The following is a 12,064-nucleotide window of genomic DNA, read 5'->3' on the forward strand; positions in this document are numbered from 1 at the left end:
TACAATACTGCGATGGTCACTGCGAAGAATGCTCCTTGCATTTGTGGTCATTGAGAATAGTCAGCGGTTACTTATCTGAGAGGCAGGCATTGCCCATTGCTCAAGGAACCCCTGGCAACCTTGAGGAACCCCTGGCGACCTTGAGGAACCCTAGGGTTCCATGGAACCCTGGTTGAGGACGGTTGCCTTATATACTATAAAAATCTTTCAGATATGAAACTGACACTCATATTGTATAGCAGCCCCTTTCAACCAGGGTGCCTTCAGATCTCTTCAGGGGTGACTTGGCAAGATGCCTTTAAAATAGCCCAAAAATTGTACACAAGCCAGCCGATGGATCTAGCTTGTCTTTCGGTTACACAAAGCCACAAGTTTTCATTGTGCGCCATTACAACATTCTAACCACCTGTGTCCTAACAACTGATGACTTCATCCATTGATAGGGACAATGTCAGGTGCATGCACATCATCATTGTCTGCCCCACCCCTGACCTTCTCCATTAGCACGGAGGTCACATTAGCTGAGGGAGGGAAACTGAGGGAGAAGAGAAACATTGGAATACTAGTCAGTACCAATATGCAAATGTGTGTTTTCATTGTAAGAATTAATCACCTCTAATGCTCCGTACACACGATCGGGATTCCCGGCGGTAAAAAGTACACCGGGCATCCCAGGGGGGAAAACCGAGAACCTGCTCGGTAACTTTCCCCCTGTACACACCAGAGGTTTTCCCGTTGGGGAAAACTGCAGGGAGAGCTTTGGCCGGGAATCCCGGCCATGTGTATGTTCCACCGCAGTGTTTCCCATAGGGAAACTGCCGGGAAAAATACCGCCAGGAAAAAAGAGAACATGTTCTAATTTTTCCTGCTGCGATTCCCGGCGGTTTTCCTGACGGGAAAACTGCCATGGAGCATTATACACGGTCAGTTTTCCTGGCCAAAAGCTGTCATGGCAGTTTTCCCGATGGGAAAACTGGTCGTGTGTATGAGGCATCACGTTCGGTGTTCTATGTGTTGGATGTTGCTGCATTATGTAAAACTATTACCATGTTTGCCGGCGTATAAGACGACTGGGCGTATAAGACGACCCCCTAATTTTCCAGCTAAAATGCTGGTTTTGGGATATACTCACTGTGCCATTATACATGCCTCACTGTGCCATCTATACATGCCTCACTGTGCCATCTATACATGCCTCACTGTGCCATCTATACATGCCTCACTGCGCCATCTATACATGCCTCACTGCGCCATCTATACATGCCTCACTGCGCCATCTATACATGCCTCACTGCGCCATCTATACATGCCTCACTGCGCCATCTATACATGCCTCACTGTGCCATCTATACATGCCTCACTGTGCCATTCCATTCCCTGCCTCGACGATCTCCCTACCTTCTCCTGTTTGCAGAGTATGTCAGACGGCGGCGATTCCATTATTCAAAAGCCGCGCCTCCTCCTCAGGCTGTTCCGTGATAGGCGGAACACTAATTTTCCCAGCAGAGCCTCTGTTCAGTGTTCCGCCTATCACGGATGTCCTCTCGTCCAAGGCCGAGGATGAGAAGGCACCTGTGATAGGCGGAACACTGAACAGAGGCTCTGCTCGGAAAATTAGTGTTCCGCCTATCACGGAACAGTCAGAGGTGGAGGCGCGTCTTTTGAATAATGGATGGCCGCCGTCTGACAACAGGTATCCGGCGTATAAGACGACCCCCGACTCTTGGGGCATGATTTTGGATGCAAAAAGTCGTCTTATACGCCGGAAAATACGGTAGTTAATTTTTTTTAAATTTTAGATTGGGGTGTCTTGAGATTGTCCATAATTTTAACGGGTGCCTTGACTGAAAAAACGTCGAGAACCACTGCTGTATAGTATAACAGATAAATACCAACTTAAAACCACACCGATTCCACAGAAAGTTTATTAAAATAATAATTTATTAATGTAAATCTTTATTAGAACGGAAATGAAAAACGTTGGATGTCTTGGTCATGGAAGTGTAAACATTGTTGGGCATTTTTCAAAAGGTGAGTTGAAGTCAAAGTTGTATTTTATCCTTACAGGGAATATATAGAAAGTGGTGTTGTGGATTATTAATGGATATCAGTTATAATACTGAGGACATATCTAAAACTCTGCACAGGTATATACTGTATGCAAAAGAGTAACACACTGTATTCAAGTATTGTGAATAATTAGGTAATTAGGTTCTTTCTTCCTCTTCACATGCAGTGGATTCTGTGTATAACCAAATCACCAACATTTAGTATCTTCACTTTGTAATACAAGAACTCTGTAACCACGATATCTATCTAAAGTTTAACTGCTGCTTGAGTTGGTCTTGGCCAACATCTTCTAGGTACGGTAGGTTGGGCCTCTTATGGTTGAGTGGTTGATAATTAAATAACTGAGCTCTTCACTTTCGATGGATTTTGTGCATAACCAAAACACCAACATTTAGTATCTTTGCAATATAAAAACTCTGTAAAAACAATTTACATGCATTCAAAGTTTAAGTGCTGCTTGAGTTGGCCTTGTCCAAACTCTTCTAGGCCAATTGGGATGCTTATGGTTGGCTGGTTGATGCCCAAGTTGGCCCTGAACTCATAGTCTAAAGCAGGGGTGGCCAACCAGTGGACCGGGGGGCCACATGTGGCCCGCGGAGCCCTCTGATGTGGCCCACGACCTCCTGCTCTGCAATGGCGGGTTGGCAAGCCCAGATCGCAGGTTGCCGACCCACCATACCACAGCATCCGTGTTGTGAATGAAGCTGGTGGTAGAGGAAGAAAGCGGCTGTGGAGCAGAGCCCCATAAACCGATGCTTCCTCTACAGCGCCAGATTTTGACACAGGTGGTGTCTAAAGTTCAGCTAACCCGCAGGATAGACGCAGGTGCACTACGCTGCACCCGCGGTGTGGGTAAACTGCAGCACATCAGTGTGAAAGCAGTATTAGGCCCTTTTCACATGATCAGCCTGACCAAATGGGACCCTCAATTCACCTCTATAGAGCGACAGATGTTTGTTTACGCCCGCCTACTTCCAATACAAAAAACAGAAGGGAATTTGTCCCCTTTCATCTGGGCGGATCGGAGGGCCTATAGAGTAGCCGTGACCTATCATCCGCCCGCTCCGCTCATTGTAGCCCTTGACTGGTTACCAAGTTTCTTAAGTGGCCCTCGTTCTTCAAAAGGTTGGGCACCCCTGGTCTAAAGCCTCATACACACGACGGGACTTAAAAAAAAAATTCCGTGGATTTTTGTCCGAAGGCCGTTGGCCGTGAACTTGGTATGCATACACACGGCAGTAATTTTTCAGCAAAATCACATGGTTTTCCTGCTCTTTACCGCCAACTTTTGGTCAATTTCTGCTATTGTTGGTTGATTTTAACATTGGTTCTGAGCACGCGTGTTTGTACTTTGGACTAAAGTCCGATGGACTTCTGTACACACGCAATAGGATTTTGCACCGTAGGACTTTTGTTGCCGAAAAGTTTGTCTGTTTGCAGAGCGAACATGTGTCCGATGAAAACCGAAAAAGTTTGTCCGATGGAGCGTACACATGGTAGGATTTTTTGGAAAACCTGGGAATTTTGAAGTTTGTTGTCAAAAAGTCCGGCCGTGTGTATGGGCCTTAACAGTTATTAAGGTTGTGATATTGTACTATTGGTTAACTACTGCTTGAGATGGTCTTGGCCAAAAAAAAACTAGCTAGGTTGGGCTGCTTATGGTTGATGGCACGGAGTTGGCCCTGACTTCATAGGTTCTGACAGTTTTTGAAGTCGTGATGTTGTACAAAATAAAATCACTATTCATACCCTGAAATGTAAGTGACCAATGTGCACCTCAGAATGCACACGGGTAGAACAAAAAAAAAAAAAAACACAAGATCTATTATGTCTTATCGTTAACATTGAGCACCATATGGAAGATGACCATCCAGTTTCCACACAAATGTTCTTTGCTTGTTTGTAGTTTTCATTTAAATAGTGAATTAAAAAAAAAGAAAGCTTTTCTGTCTTCCAGTCCCCAACCGTTCCTTCACATGTGCAAGAGTAAGCAAATCAGAAGCATCAGCAGGGACGCAGTGAAAACTGACGCAGATGAGTAGGATCGAGTGGCTCCATAGGAATAGATCCACTTATAATAGTCAGGGACGTAGGTGTAAACTCCGGGCCGGTTAGGTAGGGCGCACTCATCTCCCCAGCTGACAATGCCAACTTGATACCAGCGACCATTAACTTGACAGACCAAAGGACCCCCAGAGTCTCCCTGCAAGAGAAAAAAATTACAACCATCAGCTGGTTTTACATTATTATGGACATGGAAAATTGGAAAGTAACTGCGCTAAATACTAGGAAGGAAAGAAAGAAAGAAAGAAAGAAAGAAAGAAAGAAAGAAAGAAAGAAAGAAAGAAAGAAAGAAAGAAAGAAAGAAAGAAAGAAAGAAAGAAAGAAAGAAAGAAAGAAAGAAAGAAAGAAAGAAAGAAAGAAAGAAAGAAAGAAAGAAAGAAAGAAAATCACAGTCTATTCAATCCGAGAGCTGCAATTAGCAGGTAAACAATAGATACAAAAAATAAACCATGAAAAAAATATAAATCGCGCTACCTTGTGAAACAAATGTTTGAATCACAAAACATACAAAACTATGTGATATATAGATATAAATCATATACTATGTGGTATATGATGGTATATCTAAATCACTAATATACCAAAAAACAAGAGAGGTTGATAGCCACTAGAGGGCACTATATAGCACTCTCAAGTCCCTCATAACAGTGAAACAGTGATAAATGAACATCAATTTTTTTTTAGATCATATCATTAGATCAATAAATATTAACCAAAATATATATATATATATATATATATATATATATATACACAGTGCTTTAACTGGGCCGGAACGCGCCACTTCCAAAAATGGCCCTGGAGAGTACCAGCACCTCTCCGTGCGTCCAGTACGTGGGTTTACAGTACCGGAACGCAGCCGGTGGGCTTGTCGAGTTGCGGGCCGGTAATGTGTGTCAGACAGGCAGCGCAGTCACAATAGGAACTGTATGCCGCCCCCCCCGGAGCCGGGTCGGCATACAGTTATTTTGAGCTTGCCTTCTCTAACTAAAAAAAACCCCCATTAATTGCAGCCTCACTGTGCCACCAAACGCAGCCACTGTGCCCATCAAACGCAGCCACTGTGCCATCAATTGTCGCCACTCTGCCCATCACACGCAGCCACTGTGCCACCAAACGCAGCCACTGTGCCATCACATGCAGCCACTGTGCCACCAAACGCAGCCACTGTGCCATCACATGCAGCCACTGTGCGAACACACGCAGCCACAGTGCCATCAATTGTCGCCACTGTGCCAACTCACACTGCCACTGTGCCATCAATTGTCGCCACTGTGCCATCACATGCAGCCACTGTGCCCATCAAACGCAGCCACTGTGCCATCACAAGCAGCCACTGTGCCACCACACGCAGCCACTGTGCCACCACACGCAGCCACTGTGCCACCACACGCAGCCACTGTGCCACCACACGCAGCCACTGTGCCACCATCAATTGTCGCCACTGTGCCCATCTAATGCAGCCACTGTGCCCATCAAATGCAGCCACTGTGCCCATCAAATGCAGCCACTGTGCCCATCACACGCAGCCAAGGGTATTTTCATGTTCAGTATTGGGGGGGGGGGAGCACCGGCGCCTAATAGAGTACCGGCACCTCTTTTGGCCCACTTAAAGCACTGTATATACATACACACACATACATACATACATATAAATAAAACAAATATTGTAGTCCATAAATGTTTAACACATGAAATGCCAAACGCCCATGCTCTGTGCCAAATTCCGAAATCAGTTGAAAACGTGTCCAAAGAAAAGTGATGTATCCTCCACCAAAATATAGATTGGCTCCTTACCAAATCGCCATGATCCCTTATGACAGGGGATCATGAACAGCATATAATTAGGTCGTCGCTCCCAGTCTTGCAGTTCAGACAGATACAATCCTTAACATTGGGTCTCATCCACGAGTGATTAAACTTCACCAATCAATGCCCACCATGTAAAAAACAATAACAGCTCCAGATAGCGCATTAAATGAGGAAAAAAAAAAGATTAAAAGTGCTGTTGCACTTACAAACATGCAGTAAAAAAATGCCTCGAATCTGATGTGCCGGCCGGTACACAAATTCCCAGACACCCGTCCACTGGGGGATAGTTTGGAGCGCTTGGGTGACAACAGTGCGCCGCTCTGCCCTACGTCCGTTTCGTAAAATATTACTTCTTCCAGGGGCATGGGCAGCGCGCTGCGTCACCTCTATATATTTAAAACTAAAGCCTCACTCTGGTTCATGGCCACCTCCCGGACCTGCGCTGTAACAGGCAAAAAGGGCTCCAACATGGCGCCCAACACCACAGACAACCTGCGTGGCAGCAAGCAGACGGACTCCAACATGGCGTCCAAGCCACAGGAAACCCATGATGTCTATCAAAAAGTGGATTAATATGAAGCCAATGCTTGTTTCAATACATACCCTCCTCCCAAACAGGCACAGTGTCAAGCAAACAGGCTCCAACATGGCGCCCACTCCCGCCCATGTGCAGTGACAGGCAGATGGGGTTCAACATGGCGCGCATCATTGCAGACACATACATTATGGTGAGTGAATGGGCTACGGTGTTGGGCGCCATGTTGTTACAGCGCAGGTCTGGGAGGTGGCCATGAACCAGAGTGAGGCTTGGTTTCATTTATATATATATATATATATATATATATATATATATATATGTGTGACGCAGCGCGCTGCCCGTGCCCCTGGAAAAAGTAATATTTTACAAAACGGACGTAGGGCGGAGCGGCGCGCTGTCGTCACCCAAGAGCTCCAAACGTTCCCCCAGTGGACGGATGTCTGGGAATTTGTGTACCGGCCGGCACATCAGATTTGAGGCTTTTTTACTGCATGTTTGTAAGTGCAACAGCACTTTTAATAAATATTTTTTTACTCATTTAATACGCTATGTGGAGCTGTTATTGTTTTTTACATGGTGGGCATTGATGTTGGTGAAGTTTAATCACTTGTGGATGAGACCCAATGTTAAGGATCGTATCTGTCTGAACTGCAAGACTGGGAGCGACTACCTATTATATGCTGTTCATGATCCCCTGTCATAAGGGATCATGGCGATTTGGTAAGGAGCCAATCTATAGTTTGGTGGAGGATACATCACTTTTCTTTGCACACGTTTTCAACTGATTTTGGAATTTGGCACAGAGCACGGGCGTTTGGCATTTTATGTGTTAAACATTTATGGACTTTATTGCTACAATATTTGTTTTATTTATATGTCTATATATATTTTTGGTTAATATTTATTGATCTAAAAAAAAATTGATGTTCATTTATCACTGTTTCACTGTTATTGAGGGACTTGAGAGTGCTATATAGTGCCCTCTAGTGGCTATCAACCTCTCTTGTTTTTTGGTATATTAGTGATTCAGATATACCATCATATACCACATAGTTTATGATTTATATCAATATATATCACATAGTTTTGTGTGTTTTGTGTTTCAAACATTTGTATCACATGGTTTAGAGGTAGCGCGATTTATCTTTTTTTCATTATTATGGACATAACCAAAGCCAGACCACGGAGAGGGTTTTCTACAACAGAAGGATCGTTTCTTTTTGAATGATGACTCTAAAAAGGCAAGATTAATTAATGGTGATGAACTAGAGAAGAGCTGGGTCAGTTGGGAAATATTTTTTGTCTCGGGTCTACAGATATGAGAGCTGCTTACTGACAAAGCAATGCATTAAATGCGAATATCACCGCGCAAATCACAAAAAGCAGAGTTTGAGGCTTTTAAAGGTAAGCAAAACAGTGATATTCATTCCAATAGGGTGTGTTAACTATTCCAACTAATCTTAAAGGGTCACTAAAGGAAAAAAAAAATTGCTGAAATGACTGTTTACAGGGTATAGAGACATAAAAGTTAACGGATTCCTTTTAAAAATGATTAAAAATAGATTAAATTCAATCATATAATGTGCCTCTAGTTTCACTTTCGGTTTTAAAGTACATACATGAAGTTCCGGGTGAGAGGTGAGTCGGGAAGACTCACAGAACAAAAACAAACAAATCCAGGGCAGTGTTTTGTTTTTAAAATGAATCTGATTGGTTCTGAGGAGTTTTAGACACACAGTAATAACAGCTTAGACCACCGTGAGAAAGCTCCCAGTACCATGGTTATAAGGAAACAGACGAGCAGGAAGTGTGGAGATCACAGCAGAATTACAGCTACTTCAAAGCAAACACGAACAATGAGGACATGAAACCAGTACTGCAGTAAGGTAAAGGAAGCTATTTAGCTAAAAAAAAAAAATTCCTTTAGTGACCCTTTAATCATGACAGTTCTCACAGGTCTGTATGAGATGTTTCACCAAGCTCTTTTGACCTGCATAAGTAACCAATTTCTTGATATTCCCAATCAGCTAGCACAATGCCATCAAAAATGTTTTAATATTGTAGCATTACCCCCGGAGGAGCTGCTGGATTATTTGGGCGGCGTATTACCTCTTGGCTCCTCCGAAATTCCTAGGGGTGAATGGTGCGTATTGCATGTAGTAGAAGTAAAGGAATGTCCAGGACAGGTGCTCTTTGCTGTGCTCTTTATTACCCAGCCGGGGTAAAAACAATAAACTTGTGGTGAGGAAAGTAAAGTTGAAGAAGATCGGAGAACAGCACATTCAGGTGTAATAATGGGAAACAGGGCGGAGCCACGCACCAACGTCACCGCGTTTACGTGACCCCAGAAGCACGTAGCTATTGCAACCCTGTTGTTTTTAAGCCTGGTTAGCCGGCTATATATTTTTTTATTGCTATATGTGTATATGTTGCACATTTTTTAATAAACGTACTGGTCAGTACTTCACCATTTGAGCCTTGTTTTTTCCACGGTTCCCTGAATGGGATGGGGAGTCTCAAGTGCAACGGAAGGTATTCCAGTGGAGACTCCAGTTTACCGGAAGTGGTCGAGTTCGTGCCTCTCCTGCATGGCTTCAGTGGATTGACATGCCTGTTTAAATCCTGGATCTGGTAAGAGTACATCCTTACTTACCTTTGACGTGATTGCAGGATTCTCCTTCATCAATCAGTGATCGGTGGTGGATTAGTTCCTGGATTTAAAGCGGTGGTTCACCCTCCATAGCAACATTTTAGCATAAAATGAGGCATAGTAGCGCGAGCTACAGTATGCCTGTCTTGATTTTTTTCGCCCGGTACTCACAGTGCAATCCTCTATATAAGATTCTGACTCCCCGCGGGGAATGGGCGTTCCTATCCAGACGGAGGATGATTGACGGCCGGCTCTGGCACGTCACGCTCCCGAAGACAGCCGGAGTAGGTCTCGGCTGTTCACGGCGCTATACGGCGCCTGCGCACAGACTATGCGCAGGCGCCGTGAAGAGCCAAGCCTATTTCGGCTATTTCCGGAGAAGCGTGACGTGCCAGAGCCGGCCGTCAATCATCCTCCGTCTGGATAGGAACGCCCATTCCCTGCTGGGAGTCGGAATCTTATATAGAGGATTGCACTGTGAGAACCGGGCGAAGAAAATCAAGACAGGCATACTGTAGCTCACGATACTATGCCTAATTTTATGCTAGAAGAAAAAAAAAAAAAATTTTTTGTTTATAGGGTGAACCCCCGCTTTAACTGTTATTTATAATTGCCTTTTTCATTAACTGGACAATTTGTCTTCTTGCATTGGGACTGTATATCTGCGCTTTTGGTATTAGCGCAATTCCTATTGGAATATTAGAGAGCTTTTAAGTGCTTGTCCCATATGGTATTCAGAATACCTCCAAGGTTGTATATATCATTTGGGTATTCTCACTGACTTTTACTCAATTGACACACCTGCGCATATCTGTTTATTTAATTAATTTTTTTCACAATTTCGTTGTGATTCTGAGCGCAACCTACCTTTTTTCTTTAATGATAGGAAACAGTCCTGCTCCCAAACGTAACCCTTCTGTGCGCCACTCCCGCCGGAGTGGGTCTAGTGTTCCCGGACAGGCCTCTCTCACTGACCCGGACAGGCCTCTCTCACTGACCCGGACAGGCCTCTCTCACTGACCCGGACAGGCCTCTCTCACTGACCCGGACAGGCCTCTCTCACTGACCCTGGACAGGCCTCTCTCACTGACCCGGACAGGCCTCTCTCACTGACCCGGACAGGCCTCTCTCACTGACGCGGACAGGCCTCTCTCACTGACGCGGACAGGCCTCTCTCACTGACGCGGACAGGCCTCTCTCACTGACGCGGACAGGCCTCTCTCACTGACCCGGACAGGCCTCTCTCACTGACCCGGACAGGCCTCTCTCACTGACGCGGACAGGCCTCTCTCACTGACCCGGACAGGCCTCTCTCACTGACCCGGACAGGCCTCTCTCACTGACCCGGACAGGCCTCTCTCACTGACCCGGACAGGCCTCTCTCACTGACGCGGACAGGCCTCTCTCACTGACCCGGACAGGCCTCTCTCACTGACCCGGACAGGCCTCTCTCACTGACGCGGACAGGCCTCTCTCACTGACGCGGACAGGCCTCTCTCACTGACGCGGACAGGCCTCTCTCACTGACGCGGACAGGCCTCTCTCACTGACCCGGACAGGCCTCTCTCACTGACCCGGACAGGCCTCTCTCACTGACCCGGACAGGCCTCTCTCACTGACCCGGACAGGCCTCTCTCACTGACCCGGACAGGCCTCTCTCACTGACCCGGACAGGCCTCTCTCACTGACCCTGGACAGGCCTCTCTCACTGACCCGGACAGGCCTCTCTCACTGACCCGGACAGGCCTCTCTCACTGACCCGGACAGGCCTCTCTCACTGACGCGGACAGGCCTCTCTCACTGACCCGGACAGGCCTCTCTCACTGACCCGGACAGGCCTCTCTCACTGACGCGGACAGGCCTCTCTCACTGACGCGGACAGGCCTCTCTCACTGACGCGGACAGGCCTCTCTCACTGACGCGGACAGGCCTCTCTCACTGACCCGGACAGGCCTCTCTCACTGACCCGGACAGGCCTCTCTCACTGACCCGGACAGGCCTCTCTCACTGACCCGGACAGGCCTCTCTCACTGACCCGGACAGGCCTCTCTCACTGACCCTGGACAGGCCTCTCCCACTGACCCGGACAGGCCTCTCCCACTGACCCGGACAGGCCTCTCTCACTGACCCGGACAGGCCTCTCTCACTGACCCGGACAGGCCTCTCTCACTGACCCGGACAGGCCTCTCTCACTGACCCGGACAGGCCTCTCTCACTGACCCGGACAGGCCTCTCTCACTGACCTGGTAGCCGGAAGTATCACTCGAACATTTGCAGGATAAAGTCTCTGCCACAGACCCTCCTTAGTGAGCTTGTACTTGAGAAAGAGCCTCTGCCACAGACTCCCCTCGGTGAGCCCCAGAAAGACACCTCTGCCACAGGTCCTCTCTGGATTGAATTCTTGGAGATATCCCTCCTTAGGCCCCTTTCACACTGAGGCATATTTCAGGCGGTACAGCACTAAAAATAGCGCCTAAATACCGCCTGAAAAACTCCTGCCCAGCCTTCTCAATGTGAAAGCCCGAGGGCGTTCACACTGAGGCGATGCGCTGTCGGGAGAGAAAAAAAATCTCCTGCCAGCAGCATCTTTGGAGCGGTGATAGGAGCGGTATGTATACATTTTATCATCATCAATCAGCAGCCCTTCCGGGGGTAACACTACATATGTATGTACATATATTTATTTTCAGGACATTAATAACTAACCTGGCAGGAGTCTTTATTTCCAGCCTTGTACCCGGCACAGATCTGGTCACTGGGGACGATGATTATACTGTTACTGAGGCCGGAACCAATGTGGTACATCGCGTCACATTGACTGTTGCTGATAAGTGGTACTGTCACCTGCTGGAGGATTCCCGGGTATGGCAGCGATACTGCAAAAAAATAAAATAAAAATTAATATAACCACCATAACACTATGGGGCATA

The 12,064-nt window shown here is 46.5% G+C and overlaps 1 protein-coding gene across 1 annotated transcript in view; it reads right to left on the reverse strand.

The window, feature by feature from the left end:
* Positions 1-3,563: 3,563 nt before the first annotated feature.
* The window catches only part of LOC120944330, a 110,079-nt gene continuing 101,578 nt past the window's right edge, over positions 3,564-12,064 (reverse strand). The window contains exons 21-22 of the mRNA XM_040358382.1: positions 11,841-12,010; positions 3,564-4,273 (exon numbers count right to left, since the gene is read on the reverse strand). Of these exons, the coding sequence (XP_040214316.1) occupies positions 4,043-4,273; positions 11,841-12,010 (401 nt within the window). The 3' untranslated portion in view covers positions 3,564-4,042. The remainder of the gene's footprint in view (positions 4,274-11,840; positions 12,011-12,064) is intronic.

This window comes from Rana temporaria, chromosome 6 (assembly GCF_905171775.1).
Source record: "Rana temporaria chromosome 6, aRanTem1.1, whole genome shotgun sequence".
In the NCBI taxonomy this organism is placed as follows: Eukaryota; Metazoa; Chordata; class Amphibia; order Anura; family Ranidae; genus Rana; species Rana temporaria.